This window comes from Pipistrellus hanaki (genome assembly GCF_964339955.1).
Source record: "Pipistrellus hanaki genome assembly, chromosome: 4".
Taxonomy (NCBI): Eukaryota; Metazoa; Chordata; class Mammalia; order Chiroptera; family Vespertilionidae; genus Pipistrellus; species Pipistrellus hanaki.
Window position 1 is genome coordinate 83,421,107 of NC_140506.1, and position 17,705 is coordinate 83,438,811.

The 17,705-nt window shown below is 51.0% G+C and overlaps 1 protein-coding gene across 2 annotated transcripts in view; it reads left to right on the forward strand.

The window, feature by feature from the left end:
• Positions 1-17,444, forward strand: part of LITAF (lipopolysaccharide induced TNF factor) — a 33,129-nt gene extending 15,685 nt beyond the window's left edge. For both annotated transcript variants that reach the window (XM_084881183.1, XM_084881184.1), the window contains exons 2-4: positions 7,508-7,732; positions 13,224-13,380; positions 15,856-17,444. In XM_084881183.1, coding sequence (XP_084737309.1) covers positions 7,513-7,732; positions 13,224-13,380; positions 15,856-15,964 — 486 coding nt within the window. In that variant the 5' untranslated portion in view covers positions 7,508-7,512 and the 3' untranslated portion in view covers positions 15,965-17,444. The remainder of the gene's footprint in view (positions 1-7,507; positions 7,733-13,223; positions 13,381-15,855) is intronic.
• Positions 17,445-17,705: the final 261 nt, after the last annotated feature.

The window sequence follows — 17,705 nt, forward strand, 5'->3', positions numbered from 1 at the left end:
GTGATTGGGAAGGCGACGCCTCATCACACCTCTGCTGCTGCCACTGCCGGCAGCGCAAGCCTCGACCTGCCCTGGGCGGCTGGGCAGCCAACATCTGAGGCTTGCCTGCATCCTCAGGTGGCTTTGGGGTTGAGGGGACTTGGAGGACTCCAGAGGCAGGCTCACGGAGCAGCTGGACCTGCCTGGGAGCCAGCCCGGCTGTGCCGCATGCCTGCTGCCTTGGTGGGCCTGGGGGGATGGGGTGCCGCCTTCCTAGTGGCTGTGGGCACTGTAATTTTTGAAGGTGTGGCAGTCAATTAGCATATTCCTTCCTTATTGGCTGAAGGTGCCACCATCTTTGAGGGCGGGACAATCAACTAGCATATTCCCACCTTATAGGCTGTGGCCACCACTATCTTTGAGGGTGGGGCAGTCAATTAGCATATTCCCTCTTTTATTTGATATGATTTTTTTTTGTTTGTTTCAGAGAGGAAGGGAGAGGGAGAGACAGAGATAGAAAATCAGTGATGAGAGAGAATCGCTGACCGGCTGTCTCCTGAACACACCCCACTGGGAATTGAGCCTGCAACCCAGGCATGTGCCCTGACTGGGAATTGAACTGTGACCTCCTGGGTCAGAGGTCAATGCTCACTGAGCCACACGGGCTGGGCTGCCTTCCCTTTCAACAGAGCAATATTAGGAAGCCAGCACTGCGCTGCTCGGAGACTCAGCTGGTTAGAGGCCTTTGCCCTTTTCTCCCTTGGGGTCGCAGCCTGTGGTGGAGATAACCCTATCCCACCGTCACTTACAAAGTGTGTACCTCAGAAATTCTGAGATTCCCCCATCATTGTTGTCTCCCCAGATGAGAAGGAAGAGCTTCCTGGACACCTGCCTTTGGTTGATCATTGAGACGGGCCCCACCCTTCGTAAAGCAGATCGTGTTTGCATTGCAGAGTCCCCAGTGACAAAATGACGCAGAACCCGTTCTGGCCATGTCTTCCCTTTGTCTCGGTTGTGTGGTGTGAAAGTCTGAAATGCATCTTTTCACCCTTTTAGAGAGAGGTGACACCTTGAGAGCTGTTCAGATGTGTTGCTTCCTCTGAGAATTTCTTTAAAGAGTTTTCTTTAATTTTTTTTTATGTTTAAAATCTTTATTTTTGAAAGCATTACATCTGTGAGAATTCATTTTCTATTCGTTTCATTTGGGGGCAGGGTGGGTAAAACGAGGCCGTTGATTGTACCTGGATCGCCGAGCCTGGGAGGTGCTTTGGTGGACTCTGAAGGACTCCGGAGTTTCTGGGCCTGGGTTCAAACCCCAGCCAGCCCTGCCACTTTGTCTGTGTGACTTTGGACAAGCAGCTTAACCTCTCTGGGCCCCAGTTTTCTCATTTATAAGTTGGGATGATGATAATAGTTTCGGACTTAGTGGGTTGAAAACTACATGGGATAGTTCCTGGAAGGACGTAAATTACAGAACAGTAAAGGAAGAGCCCCCTGTGGTTCATGTAGATCAGTGTTTCCCAAACTTCTCTCATGATGAGAATCACCTGGTGGAGTTGTTAAAACACAGATTCCTGAATCCCAACTAAGAAGTGCTAAACTAGAATTTTTGAGAACATATAGGTAAAATTGCATACCTAACTTAGTGCTCTGTATATAACATCTGTCTAGAGCACTAGTTAAGTATACAATTTTACCTATATGTTCTCAAAAATTCTAGTTTAGCACTTCTTAGTTGGGATTCAGGAATCTGTGTTTTAACAACTCCACCAGGTGATTCTCATCATGAGAGAAGTTTGGGAAACACTGATGTAGATGCAGCTGTGCATCTGGGGTGGAGGTGGAGTGTAGTAGATTTTGCTCAGGCCAGATGTCTGAACTCAAAGATGCCAACATAAGGTTTAACAGCCTCCTTATCTGGTTCGCCTTAGTACTCCTCAGCTTCTTTCTGGGGTGAGAACCCAGCAGATTCTAGACCCAGACGAGTGACTGGTGACAAGAGGAATTGGCCGGCCCAGCCCTGCCTGGCTCCATTGCAGAAAGGAGTGCCACCCTATCCTGCCTCCCCCTCAGTTGTGACTCATTCGATGGAGGGGGTGAGAGGGTCGGGCTTGCCCTCTCACATACAGATGTAAGCGGTATCAGGACTTGGTCAGGAGGAGGGTAAAATGCGTTTGGACGGTTGCATTGATGACAGCAAGAAAAGAGGAGACACATTTTAGAAACACTAGATGAATAAATGTTGGTGATTTTGGAAGATTCATTGGACCCACACTGTGCATTCTCAGGGGAGACCCGAGGGATTGAAAATCGGGTCTTGGGATTGGGGGACGGGAGAAGCGAAAAAATACCTTAGATATTACAGGGGTGTGTGGCCCTCCAAAATCCAACCCTACCCAACAAAATCTTATTTCTTAGTATTTCACTACTCTTGTTAGGCAGAAATTAAATTACATTTAAATTAATTAATTAAATTTAAATATAATTTAATTTCACTCTCCGGAGCGGGGGTGGGAAGGTAGTGGGGGAGATAGTGGTAATGAAAACAAGCTTGAGAAATCCTGTTCTTAGTCTACGGGTTCCATGAATGAGCGGCCCCCAGACTCATTCCTCCAGGCTCAGGGGTAATAGCCACATAACCCCCACTGCCCATTGACGAGAGTACGCTTCACTAAGCAAATCGTTGAAACTTGGGACAAGGGAAATTTTCAACATTCCAAGTGGCATAGTTACAGATAAGAAAGTGGGGGCTAGGGTTATGCATCTGGTCACGAGCCAACATTTCCAAGGCCAAGCCCAGTTCTTGTGTCAGAAATGCAGATCCATGGATTGGAAAGGCCTCCTTTTCCTTCTTTCATATATATATATATATGGCCTGGTGCACGAAATTCATGTGCAGGGTAGGGGAGGTCCCTCAGCCCGGCCTGCACCCTCTCCAATCCGGGACCCCTCTGGCGATGTCCGACTGCCTCTTGCAATCCAGGACTGCTGGCTCCTAACCACTCACCTGCCTGCCTGCCTGATTGCCCCTAACCACCTCTGCCTGCCTGCCTGATCAACCCTAATTGCTCCCCTACTGGCCTGATTGCCCCGAACCACCTCTCCTCATCCTACACTCAGGACCCAGGATTCCATCCTCTGGCTGGCCGCAGTGACCGTGCTGACCGTAGCCTCAGGGGATCATGGGTGGGCTTTCCCTTTCCCAGGCTTCAGGTGCAGGAGCAGCCACTGGTGCCCCTGACCATGGGGCAGGCAGCTTGTCCATCTCCCAAGCCACTGGTCTCTTTTCCTCTCTCACGAGCTCATTTGTGCCTGGCTGGTCCCCATTCCTCTCTCATGAGCTCATTTGTGCCTGGCTGGTCCCCATTCCTCTCTCCCCTGTGTTGAGTGTCTGAGCTGGTGTGATGAGGGTGTGATGACCATTTGCATATTATCTCTTATTATGTAGGATATTTTTATTTATTTCAGAGAGGAAGGGAGAGGGAGAGAGAGTTAGAAACATCAATGATGAGAGAGAATCATTGATTTGCTGCTTCCTGCACACTCACTGCTGGGGATCGCGCCTGTAACTGGGCCATTTGCCCTTGGCTGGAATGGAACCTGGGACCCTTCAGTCCACAGGCCCACACTCTATCCACTGAGCCAAACCCGCCAGGGCCTCCTTTTCCTTTTCTTTAACCAGCACTGACGTTCATAGACAGAGCATTGGGCCCTCCTTCCAAAGGTGTCCAGAGTGTCAGGTGGTGCCCGGAGTTCCCACTTTTGAGCGCCCTTCCGAGCGGAGTGCCCTGTGGGACTGACTGCACAGGTTCCTGCCTGGCCTCACTTCCCATTCCTCAGCATTTTCTTGATTTCTCGGGGGTGGGGTGTAAGGTCCTGGAGACTGGCCTTCCGTGTGTTCTTGCAAATGGACAATTGAGAAAAGCCACTCTTGGGTTTAACAACAAAGTTAAACAATGGGGGTGGGAGAGGTACCCCCTTGTTTATTCCTCTATTCCCCCCCCAAAAAAAAAACAAAACAAAACCCGATAACCATGGCAACCAGGGCTCTGCCTTGATGCCTCAAAGCCCAGGATGCTCAAGGCTGTGTTTTTATGAGCAAAACCGTGGCTTTGCGTTTTGTTAGATGCTGAGATGCTTTCCCAGGGTTTCCGTTTGTCCCAGAAAAAGGGACACAAGTGTTTGACATAACGGTGCCAGCACCTCAGCGCCCAGGCAGCCCGGGCAGCTTGGCAGAGGGTTCTCGGTGGCAGTGGAGTGTGCATATGTTGTGTGTGTGGGGGGGGGGGGGGGAGCATCTGCGTCTGTGTGTGTGTTGGGGTGAGGCCGCTGCTCTTAAGCGTGTCATGTGTGGGCTAGGAGGAGCGAGTGGAGGCGGGCTGAGCGCATTCTTTCTGGAAGGGTGAGTAGGTGGGTGGTTGGCTGGGCCTCCTGCCCCCGGGGGAAGTGAAATAAAAAGAAATGCGGAGGGGGTGGACGTGGGACTGAGTGAAGTGGCATTTCCTGGCCTGGGGCCTGGGGAAGGAATGCTGTGGAATTTATTTAGAAAGCCTTCAAACCCGCTGGGTATGGGTTGTTGCTTGCTCTCTCTCTCTCTCTCTCTCTCTCTCTCTTTCTCTTTTTTTTACTATTCTAGTTTATTGCTCTTGTTCTTTTCAAAGCTATAAGCATGCTTATGTGGCTGTTTGATCAAAAGCAATGTTCCCAAGGGACAGTGCCCTGACAGTCCAGAAAATAGGATGTGACTAAAAGAAAGACGATGCCTGGTTAATGAGCGGGGACCTGGGCCTTGATTTCCAAAACGAGGCATTCTTTACAGTTCAGGGACAGGAGGCCCTGGCCCGACACTTGTGATCTTCTTTATTCACGTTTCTTTACTTTCGGAGGAGAGAGGTGGTGGCTTTGAAGTAAAGGAATTCCGCCTCTGAGTGGAGTCATTGATTTCCAGCGGTTTGACCCAAACTATTTGCAGGATTGAGGGTACCCCAGACCTTATTTTCCCCTCTCCCAAAGGCACTCCGATTGCAACCACAGCAAGCAGGGCTATTTTAGGCTTGCCGCACGCATGGCGTTTTCTGCTCTCCTGGTGTTTTTCCATAGGACTTGGTGTCCATAATAAATTGTGTAAGCAGCCAGGGTCTGCGTTTTCTGAGACAGGAAGGGACAGCAGGTCCTTGACGTCGAATGTGGATGTAAAGTCCTGCAGAGCATCATGGCCTGTTCCCCCAGCTGAAGACTCGGGGAGCCCGGAGCCCAGTCCCTGCCGGAAGCTGATGGGGAAGTGCCTGGGGCAGCCTGAGGGGACCTCAGCAGACGGAGGGCGTGAGCCGGATAGAGAAGTGTCCTCGGCTGGTCTTTGTGGTTTCTCTGTCCTTCTGCATTTCTGTGTCTGTATGTCAGAGGAACCAGTCCTTAGCCACTTTTCACGGGGTTCTCGTCTGTAACCCCTGAGCCTGTTCCCACAGAGACGGTCCGCCCTCCTGCTTCACCCTCCCTGTGGATTTGGGTGTCCGACCTGTCCTGTCACCCGTACATGGGGCCGTCTGTGGTTTTCTTCTTGCTTCCCTTACGGGCCTTCTGTGTCATCTACATTTTCTAGGGATGGACCTTCCTCTTCTCCATAACCTTCCATGGTTCCCACTGCTCCACAGCAGTGCTCTCCCGCAGAACCAGGAAATGGGCCACATAGGTATTTTAGATGGTTTAGTAGCCACATTTTTTAAAATTGAAAAGAAACAGCTGAAATGCATTTTAACATCATACTGTAACTCAGCTCCATATATCCGAAATAGTATCGTTTTGACATACAGCCGATATTTTAAAATTATAAACAAGATATTTCACATCCATGTACTTTAAAGTACTTGAAATCTAGGGTGTATTTTACATCGACGTATCCCAAATTAGATGCTAAAATTTTATCAAAAACATTTGGATATATATATATATATATATATATATATATATATATATATAAAATTGATTTTTTTAAAGAGAGGAAGGGAGAGGGAGAGGGATAGAAAGTTAGAAACATCCATGAGAGAGAAATATCAATTCAGCTGCCTCCTGCACATTCCCTACTGGGGATGTGCCTGCAACCAAGGTACATGCCCTTGACTGGAATCTACCTGGGACCATTCAGTCTGCAGGCCGATGCTCTATCCACTGAGCCAAACTGGTTAGGGGAGTGGTCGGCAAACTCATTAGTCAACAGAATCAAATATCAACAGTACAACGATTGAAATTTCTTTTGAGAGCCAAATTTTAAAAACTTAAACTTCTAATGCCACTTCTTCAAAATAGACTTGCCGCAGCAGAATGAATTGCTGCCTCTGTTCCCCAGGGGTTCGAGAAGACCCAGCCGGATGGGCAGGGGTCGCAGGCCCGTCGGAGCCCCGGCCCGGCCTGTGGCTCGCTGTCCCGGGAGCTCATACCCCATCTCTCCTGGGACAGGTTTGAATGGATCTCCTAACAGCAGCCTTGGCCCTGCCCCGTCGGAACACAGAGCCGCACAAAGGACGGCCCTGTGTCCTCCCCGCGGCTGCCCGGGGGCTGGGAGCGGGCCGTCGACCGGAGCGCACCCTGGGTGCGGGCCATGTAATTCTAGGCGGGCATCGGCTCCGAGAGGAAAAACAACCCTTTCTTCGCCCTCACAGAAGGAAATGTGGGCCCGGCCGCTCGCTCGGAGACTCATTTTCCAAACTAGGAACCGTGTGTGTGTGTGTGTGTGTGTGTGTGTGTGTGTGTGTGTCCTTCTTAAAGAACTATAACATATATACAGGAAGTGCATAATTGTACAACTCAGATGTTCGCAAAGTTAGCGTGCCCATGTAACCAGCCCCCCCCCCCCCCCCCACCACCGATGAGGAAAGAGAACATGACCGGCACCCCAAAAAGGCCTCCTTCCCCCCCCTCCACACTCTTCCCCGTCTCCTCGGAGCCCCCTTTCCTGCTTTCTAACCCATGACTCATCTCCCTGTTTCGGAACTGTGTGTCCAGGGAGGGCAGCGCAGGCTGTGCGTTTCAGGCGTCTGGCTTTTGCTCAGCACTCTGTTCGCCGTAGCTTGTGGTTGGTTTCGAATTCTGGCATCGGAAACTTTATTCGTAAAAAAAACAACCGCGGTGGTTCAAAACGAAGCAGACACTCGGTGTGAAAGGCAGGTTGCTGTTGGGTGGCGGTCTGAAGTGTGAAGAACCTTTTGCTTGCGTGCGTTCTGAGACGTTTGTCCTCGGGGTTTTCTAGGATTGGGCGATTTTCGGTTGTCCAACATTTACCTTTTATCTTTAATTAATGAATCCTGATTAAGGTGATCATTCTTGGGTCTTGGAAAGATGTGAACTCCCTGTCTGGCTTTTGGCCACAACTGGACAGGAGTCATTTCTCCAGGTTTTCTTTGTGTCGGGTAAAAAGTTAAAGAAGAGGGCGGAGGAGGGAGAGAGAGAGAGAGAGAGAGAGAGAGAGAGAGAGAGAGAGAGCGCGCTGTCCATTAATAAATTGCTTATGTGGTGTCTTCTGGTTTTGCCGTAGGTGAAATGTCTGCTCCGGGATTGTACCAGGCGGCTGCCGGGCCCTCGTCGGCCCCCTCCGCACCCCCAACTTACGAAGAGACGGTGGCCATTAACAACTACTTCCCCACGCCTCCCGTGCCCGCGCCCGGGCCCACCACGGGGCTGGTGACCGGCCCCGATGGGAAGGGCATGAACCCTCCTGCGTACTACACCCAGCCAATGCCCGTCCCCAACACCAATCCAAGTACGTGCGACCTCTCCTCCGATCTCTCCGCCTCCCGGTCCCCCTTCCCGCCCCGGCCTTCAGTCCAGTTCTCCTCCGTGTGAAACGTTACATACCGTCTCGCAGGTTCTGCACCGCTGAGGCTCACGGCTTTCCCATGATCAAGGACCGTTTATGAGCTTCCTCAAGTCCGCCATAAATCACCCCTTTGGCACTCACACTGTGCCAGAGAAATCTGGCAACGGCGGCTTGCTTTCAGAGACCTCACCCTTCCCGCCGGGGTTTGCTAGAAGCCTGGGCCCTGAGTGGAGGGCGGGAGTAAGAGGCGGAGGAGAAGCCGCCCCGCGTGAGGAATGGGGGAGCAGAAACCCCTCCCCCAGCAGAGCCCCCCAGCGCTCCATGTGCAGAGGGTGCTTCCCTGCCTCCCACAACTTTATTTTTATACCCGCTCAGGGTTTAGTATCCAACATACATGAAGAACGCATACAGCTTAACGCCAAGAAGACAACCCAGTTAAGAAACGAGCAGACAGCCTGAAATAACACTTCTCCAAAGGGGACACACAGATGGCCAGCAGACGGGAAAATTTAGGCTCCTTGTCCCTAAGCATCAGAGAGACACAAATCAGCACCACAATCAAGTATCACCTCACACCTGTCAGAAGGGGATGGGGTGGGGGGCTTCTTTCCAAGCTTGTTCTCCAGTCATTGCCTCCCAAACTACCTGAAAAGAAAGCTCATGTAACCAAGTGCACCATGTGCTGTGCACAGAGGGCTCGTGGCTGAGGCCAGGCCGTGCTTCCGGGAGCGAGCTCGGGGCTGTCCGTCGGCCCCTGCAGGACTGACCTCCAGGGCAGACAGGGTCTCGGCACACCGGTGTTCATTTGTGTCGCCCAGGGAAGACACCCGTGTGGACACGACACGTACAGTCCGTGTGCAAGGAGAGTCTCACCCCCTTTCCCGTGGCACCCCATCGGCCCTCACACCTTTTAGGTCACCGCTTTCAGCACTGAGGTCCCCTCCCACATTCCTCTCTGCAGACATAATGAATACAAATACATGTTCTTGCCACTTCCTTTTCTTACAGAAACGGTAGCGTGCTATACACGTGCTGTGTGTGTGTATGTATATTCTTTTGTACCTCGCTTTTTTCCCCCTCCACTTACCAAAGTGTCCATATGAGTCCACAGACAACGTCTTCGTTCCCTTTTACAGTGCCGACAGAGTATCATGTCCAACTTTAGAAATGTTGCCGGCCTGGTCAATAAAAAAAATGTTATCTTAGTACAGTTTTAAATTTCATGCACCTTAGAACACAGGAGGCTTATCATCTTTTCATTTGTTTAAGCCCATCTGTATTTCCTAATAATAACTCCTCTTTTTGCTGGAATTCGCTGAAGCAGGTTCCTGTGGTTTGCATACGGTCACGCTGTTTTATTTATTTTTAAAATATATTTTATTGATTTTTTTTTTTTACAGAGAAGAAGGGAGAGGGATAGAGAGCTAGAAACATCGATGAGAGAGAAACATTGATCAGCTGCCTCCTGCACATCCCCTACTTGTGGATGTTCCTCCAACCAAGGTACAAGCCCTTGACCGGAATCGAACCTGGGACCTTTCAGTCTGCAGGCCGACACTGTATCCACTGAGCCAAACCAGTTAGGGCACTGTCACGCTGCTTTACACCCCCTTTTCCCGGAAGCCAGAGTGTTTCTTCATGCCCTTATTTTGATATCAGTCCTTGAAGGGCCAACATGGAAGAGCTGGATTTTGCCCCAAGTGTCTGTCCTTCTAGAGATTAAGGAAAAGGGGTCTAAGGTGAGGGGAGGTGGGCTCTGCCTCCAGCTTCCCAGACTTGATCGAGTTTTGCTGCTAAATGCTTGAGTTGGGAACAAGCAATAGGGTGGCCTGTTGATCATGATTTAATAACTCCACAAACATCCACAGATGGGACATTCTTATAACTTTTTCCTTTCTTCTCTTCGTGTCTTCTCTTACTCTTTCTGCTTTTGTTATTCCACACGTTATTCCGGGTTAGAAGTCTGACAGGTCTCCCAGGCTGACACGAAGGTCTAGGTGGGGCTGCCTTCCTTCCTCCAGGCTCTAGGAGAGAATCCATCCCCTCGCCTGCCCCACCTCTTGTCTCACGGCCCCCTTCCTCCATCCTTAAAGCCACACCAGCAATCCAAGTCCCGCTCACTGTCACATGGATAAGGGCAGAGATAGAATACTGGGGGCCCACTAGAATTGTAAGAAGTATTAATCATGCTCCGTTAACCATGATGGTTTTGTTCTGATGAAAGAAGGCACATTCTAGCCCGACTGGGAGCTCACCTGCAGATGCAGCCCATCTTCCCCCCCAGGGAGCTGCCTGTTATCAGGGCAAGTTTAACAACCTTGTTGCAGAAACCAGAGCGACCAGCCCTTTGAAGACCCCCCAGCCTTTGCATACCCACGGGCCTTTGCAAATCTCCAGACCTGTCAACTGCCCATTTGGCATAACCTTTTGCCTACTGACTCGCCCTTTGAAGACCCCCAGCCTTTGCATACTTTCGGGCCATTGCAAATCTCCAGCCCCCATTATCTGTCGCCTACTTCCCCATGTAATCTTTGTCCTTCTGCCCACTATAAGCAGCTGGCTTATGGGGGGGGGGGGCTGCAGAGCAGATTTTTGTGGGTGACCTGCTGCTCTCCCACACTGCCGGCAGTATGGGAATAACCACTCATAGATGGCTCAACCCTGTCTCTGCTTAATTGGCTCAAGTAGTGACAGGCGGCCCAGGCCCATTGATTGTCTGTCCGGTTACATCACATTATTGCTTCACGGCCATGGCCCCTGGCCTGTGTCCCTTGGCAGGGGGAGGGACACAGCCAATTCAAAATCACAGGCAGCTCAGGAGGAAATCGCCTGCTCAGACTGGTCCCCGGGGTCTGCCCGGGTCACCTCACCCGCTTGGGCCTCAGTTTCCCCATCTGTAAGTAAGTAAGGGCTCATCGGGTACCTCTATCAGTGAGTTCTTAAAATGAGATAACATTTTATGAGTAATCGTTTCATAAAAGTGCTCAAGTGACTTTGACCTCTCGAGAAGGGAGGGGACAAGATAACTTTTGATTATTTTCGATGGCCGCTCTCTGCTCGATAAATGACTCATTCTTGCAGCCCACCCTCAACCCCACCCCAAAAGTCTTACTAAAACTGACACGCAGGTGCTAAAGCAGGCTCAGTGCTGCTCTTCCTGGAGAAGTGTCAGGCTCACCTAGCCCTGGGCGGCGTTCATTTCCTCTGAGGGCAGGGGCATTCCAGCAGCCCAAGGACGGACCAGGAGGAAGTCCCCGTGACAGAAATATGAGCTTCAACACCTTTGCCAAACACCACAAAGAGCACGTAAAACGCGCAGGGCTTTGGGACTGACACGCCTAGATCCTCTCCAGTTGCGAATGTCTGTCTGGACACGTCTGCCGTGGAGTTTCCTCTCTTTGGCATGACCTCACATCCTCGCTGCATGTGCTCAGGTGGCTCCCGGCTTGTCCTGCTCAGTGACCCGGCCTTTCCCCTGGCATTGGAGTTGGTAAAGGGGCCTGTTTTATGAAAAGAGGGAGTTGTTTATCGAGGAGCCCCTCTGTCCCAGAACCGGTGAGAGGGTCTTCCTTTACCAGCATTATCTTATTTAATCCCAACAACAACTCTGTTACATCCATTTCTTATTTTATTTTATTTTTTAAATATATTGATTTTTTTTTTTTTTTTTTTAAAGAGGAAGGGATAGGAATAGAGAGTTAGAAACACTGTTGAGAGAGAAACATCAATTAGTTGCCTACTACTGGCGATGTGCCCGCAACCAAGGTACATGCCCTTGACTGGAATCGAACCTGGGGCCCTTCAGTCCTCAGGCTGATGCTCTATCCACTGAGCCAAACCTGTTAGGGCTACATCCATTTTTTAAATAACAGCTTCGTTCAAATATAATTCTCAGACCGGAAGGTTCGGACTCTTTAAGTGTACAACTCACTGGTTTCTGTCTGTTCGCAGCACTAATTCCAGAATGTCCCATCACCCAGAAAGAAATCCTGTACCCTCTACACCCGTTAGCAGTCATTCCCCAGCCCCCTCCCCTAGCCCCTGGCCGTCTAATCTGTGGGTGAGGAAAATGGGAGCGAAAACCCGCCATGTCACAGTCTCTGAGATTACATCTGCAGACCACAGTCGCAGAACCATTCGGAACTTAACACAGTTTGGGGACCCTTCCTGGACCGGCTGGATCAGGCTGTGCCGGGGCGGGGCCCGGGCACGTGCATTCTCAGCTCCTCCCATGGCTCCATGGCCAGTTGCCTTCGGAAGCCTGGCCCAGCTGAGCACAGGCCTTGGCCGGCTCGCCTGTGGGGTTCTGAATGTCCCTCAAAGGATATTTCTGGAAATCTGCCACTTTCCTCTTTTTCCCTTTTTGTCATCCCCCCTATTATTTTTAATATTAGATTTGTGTTTTGTTTTTTTTTAATGTTAGAATTGTGTGTTTTTTAATAGCGCATACATGTCAGAGCAAAGTGCTGCACATACAACTACAGGTCATTTTGGGGGGAGCGTGTGAGAAGTAAAAGTGCAGCTGCTTTAGTTGTGCAGTCCCACCTCAAGGGAGGACTCCGCAGTGAAGGTGCTCCGGCCCCTGGCAGCAGCTTCCTGGTGGTGCTGCCCAATTTCTGCAGCCCCGGGCCTCTCCACCTCATTTTTTAAGTTAGGGTAAAATCTATGCTAATTAAAGGGTAATATGCTAATTAGACCGGGTCAACCAGACATCTTCTGGCCATCTGACTTCCAGACAGTTAGAGGGCAAGCAGGCCAGCAGGGGGGCAGTTAGGGGGCGATCAGGCCAGCAGGGGGTTAGTTAGTGGGGAACCAGGCTGGGATGGGGCCTGAACTGACAGTGGGACATACCCTGAGGAGTGCCAGATTGGAGAGGGTGCAGGCCGGGCTGAGGGACACCCCCCGCCCCCCGCCCCACCATGCACAAATTTTGTGCACCAGGCCTCTAGTATACAACATAAAATATATCATCTTAAGCATTTCCAAGTATAAGTTCAGTGGCATTATGCACATTCATATCGTTGTGCCACCAGCACCCATTTCCAGAACTTTTCCATATTGTAAAACTGAAACTCTGTCTCCATTAACTCCCCAGCCTCCTCCCTCAGCTCCTGACAACCACCGTCCACTTTCTGTCTCTATGAGTGTGACTTCTCGAGGTGCCTCCTGGATGAGGGATCCGGCAGCATCTGTCCTTTCTTGTCTGGCTTATTTCACCGAGCGTAACATCCTCAAGGTCCATCCATGGTGCATAAGTGAAGGCGGAATCATACTCCGCTGTATGGATGGACCACATTTTGCTTATCTGTTCACCCATCGGAGGACATTTGGCTCTAGAAATAGTGCTGCTGTGAACAGGGGTGTGCCTCCACCTTGTCTTCTAACAGATGTTTCCTGGTTTACTGACCGGCTCTCTCCTCTTCCCTCCCATCAGTTACCGTGCAGACGGTCTACGTGCAGCAGCCGGTCTCCTTTTTCGACCGCCCGGTCCAGATGTGCTGCCCTTCCTGCAGCAAGATGATTGTGACCCAGCTGTCCTACAACGCCGGCGCCCTCACCTGGCTCTCCTGCGGGAGCCTGTGCCTGCTCGGGTGAGCCAGGTCCCCTCGGAACCCCGGCTCTCCCTCATTCCTCGCTCTCAGGGTTTCTCAGTGGTAGCATGCACTTCTGTCTCGTGGGGTGCCGTCCTGCGCATGGAGGACGTTGCTCAGCATCCCTGGCCTCCACCCCTGTGTGCCAGGAGCTCCTCCGAAAATCGTGTTAAATAGTAGGAATTGTCTCCCGTTGAGAACCACTGCTCCTGAGCATCTCAAAGCTTGGGAGCTGCTGTCCCATCATTGCTTCTTTCTTATTCGTTTGTTAAATCCACACACAAGGATATTTTCCCATTGACTTTTAGAGAGAGTGGAAGAGAGAGAGAGAGGAGGGAGGGAGGGAGAGAACCATCCATGTGTGAGAGACACATCAATTGGTTGCCTCCTGCACGCACCCCAACCAGGAATGGGGATCGAACCTGCTATCCAGGTGTGTGCCCTTGGTTGGGAATCGAACCCGAGACCCTTCGGTGTCGGGGTTGATGCTATAACCCCTGAGTTATACCGGCCAAGACCCATAATTCCCTCTTGCTCATCTGCTCACACCACTCCCTCTATGACATCTAGTGTATGCAGTGACCGGCAGAGCATCCACGTGCGTCTTATAGCGTGATACCTTAGGGATCTCTGTTTCTTCCAGGATTCCGTGATCTAAATCACAATGTTTGCCTCGCTCCGAGAGAAGCTTTAAACATCTGCACATTACATATACTCGATAGTCATCTCTTTAAAATGTCTTACCCTTTTATGAGCCCAAGTGTTTTTCTCATTGCCTCCACAAGGGGATGTGTAAATATTTATGTCTGCACCAAGGACATTTTATTGAAAGAGACAATAATTTCTGTTCTGAGAGAAACTTGAAGATACACAATCTAATCCCCCCCCCAACAGATCCAGGCAGCCTCCTGGCTCCTGGCCGTGGACTCTCTCGGAAAACCTTGGGGCTCTGTGTTCTTCCCCAGAGGCAGGGTGTTCGTGCATTTCTTTTCAGGAGCCCCGGCCTCTTGTGCGACTGGCTCTGCCTCCTTTGCTGCAGGCCTGGTGAAGGCCCTGCCCGGGCCTGCTGGCTGCGTGGGTTAGAGACAGTATCGGGGGGAACTTTGTGTGGTGGCTGCTGTAAGAAGCAGCCTGTCCACGTGGAAAGGGGATCAGTCCGAGACAGAGGTCGGCAAACTCCAGCCTGCTGTGAGTTGGACTGGAACACATCACCTCCGTCTATGGGTCATGACCTCTGGCTGCTTTCACACTGCGGCGCGGATAAAAGAGGTGCTCTCTGGCCCTGTACCAAAGAGGCCCCCCAACCTTGGTCTGAGGCTCTGGAAGGCGCCCAGATAACCCAGGACTTGAAAACACACTCGGCACAGTCTGTCGGTGGGAGCAAGCTTGGCAGTGGTTGGCGTAGTCCTTTCCTAGAGCTGCCATAACAAATGACCTCAAACCTGTTGGTTCAGAACAATAAGGATTGATTCTCAATTTTGGAGGCTTGAAGTCCAAAATCAAGGTGCCATTCACCCCCCCCCCCCCCATTTCCCCCCCAAGGCTTTAAAGCAGTGGTTCTCAACCTTCCTGATGCCACAACCCTTTAATGCAGTTCCTCATGTTGTGGTGACCCCCAACCATAAAATTATTTTCGCTGCTACTTCATAACCGTAATGTTGCTGCTGTTAACGAATCGGAGTGTAAATACCTGTGTTTTCCGATGGTCTTAGGCAGCGGTTCTCATGTAATAAGATATCCATGATCATTCTATACGTTGCTTGCCACAGACCTGGAATCAACCATTTGTTCAGGAAGTCTTGTATTCCTTAATGGGAAATACATTTATAGGCCACGCTCTTGGCATTTTAAGGGGAGAAAAGCATGCACTCTAGATTGGGCAGTCTGGGAGACCAGTAAAATAAAACGCTAGCAGGGTGCCCTAAGACCATCGGAAAACACAGATATTTACATTACAATTCATCAACAGTAGCAACATTACAGTTATGAAGGAGCACCGGAAATGGGAACTGTGGTAAAGGGCCGCGGCATCAGAAAGGTTGAGAACCACTGCTCTGAGGGGAGAGTGCTTCCTGCCTCTTCCGGCTTCGGGAGGCCCAGTGTCCTTGGCTTGTGGCTGCATCACTGCCACCGTCTTCACGTGGCCTTCGCCTCCCTGTGTCTCTGTGTGCTTCCCGTTATAAGGATACCAGTCATTGGGTTTAGGGTAAGGTGACCAAACCTTTTTGCAAAATTCGGGACTTTTTTAAAACGCCGCAGGACGCGGGACAGATTGTTAAAAGGCGGGACTGTCCCGCCAAAAGCGAGACATCTGGTCACCTTAGTTTAGGGGGCCAGCTGAATACTCTGTCATGACTTCATCTTGAAGCTAATTCTATCTCCAAAGTCCCTTTCTCCAAATAAAAGTCCCTTGCCTCCACCGTCCCCACGGCTGACGTCGCTAACCTGCCCCGTGGGGACTGTGCTTGTCTCCAGGTGCATCGCGGGCTGCTGCTTCATCCCCTTCTGCGTGGACGCCCTGCAGGACGTGGACCATTACTGTCCCAACTGCAAAGCTCTCCTCGGCACCTACAAGCGTCTGTAGGACTCGGCCAGACCCGGAGGAGAGAGCCGTGCGTGTGGCAGGAAGTCCTTCCCTTCTCTCACCGCTCCACCCCTGACGGAGGAGGGTCCACCTCAGTGGTCTCATCTCTCTGTCTCTTCGTGTCTTCTTTTATTGGGGGGGAAATATCGCAAAAGCAACACACTTCCGGGCCCCAGAAACTGCTGCTTGGAGTCGTGCACAGGACATGCAAAGACATTGACCTTGAGGACTGGGTCAAGGGCTTTCCCGCCTGCCCACGACCCAAGCCGTCCATCCAACTGTGATCGTTGCCCCTCCTGGATATCTTCTGGTGATTCGCCTTGCCAGCTTCTTTCCTCACCTCCGTGGGCCTTTCCGGGGGCGGCTCGGACTGAGGAGCCGCAGGCGGCTTTGTTTCCGAGGCCGCCGTGGCCCGGATAGGACTAAGCCAGCCTGTAGCGCTGCCATCGCACCCTCTGTCCTCACGTCTGACGGCAGCAGTCTTGCCTTAAGGCCTCGGCTCTCGGATTCTGTAACCGCAGGCTTTCTGCTCGCACGAAAATCCACTTTCATTTTTTTTTTACTTCGTTTTTAACGACATGGAGGGGACCACGCCCAGCCCCCCGCCCCACAGGAGCTCGCTAGGGACACTGCGCTGGCTCCCGTCGCGGGCCGGCTTCCCTCCGTTCTGGGTGCCAGACCCTCAGCCACTTTTCACGAAGGGCTTTTTCTTGTGGAGAGATTATTATTTGTATGAACCGTTTTTAGTACCCTTTGGCCTTAAACTGCCTCGGAACGTGATTTTGACAGAAGGGGTTTTATAGAACCATTTTCCGTGGCCGTATAATTGGTGTCATTTTCCCTTTTGCCAGGGCACTCTCGTATAAATATATCTATTTTTTTCCTCAATAGAAAAAGCCATGGGGAACTGCATCCCCGGCCTTCCCTTGGGCTTCAGTGTGGTCCTTACGAACCTCTGTCAGGGAACTCAGAGCCGGGCCCCTTTTGGGGGTGTGTTTGGAAAGACGAGGAAAAGCACGTGTGAGCATGTCGGGTTCCCTGGTGCTGGAGAGCGTGGGCCCTGAGTGATTTCAAAGGAATCTAAAGTCTGGTTTTAGTTTTCCGAAGTAGAATTCGTTGTATAGCCTCGGGAGGCATGATTTCTGGGACTCCAGCAGCAAGCCAGGCTCCTCGGGCGGCTGCTGCGTCATCTCTGAAATCGAGACAAAGCCGGACTCGACTTCCCCGAGTCCCCATTTTGATACTAAGTAGGTCCAAGGAGTGCATGTGAATAATACCATTTAGAAATCAAGCCTCGTCCTTGTGGAAAATCTGTGTTACCGGCTGAGAATTAGTCATGATCATTGATTCAGCGCATTCATTTGATGTTTTGGAAGTTTCAGTAATTATTTTTTTTCTCAACGAATATGGATACTACATTGTACTTTGGTGTTTATATCTGCTTTAAAAAAATAAATAAATAAATAAAGTCTTTGGTTCACGTGGTGAACTATTTATCTGCTCTTCCCGTGCGAAGGAAGGCCTTGTGCTTCTAGTCCCCGTGACCAGGGACCTTTATCTGCCCCGTCGCAGTAGAATTTGGACCCACTGCGTAGCCCGCGGTGCCAAGATGCAGACACTGAGCTGGGTGGGTTGCTGGTGAGTCCGATTTGAGCGTTAGGCTGTTGGGACTCAACAGGCGTCATCGGTGGCAGCCAGCCACAGCTTTCGAGTTTTAATAAAACGCACAGAAGAGAGCTGT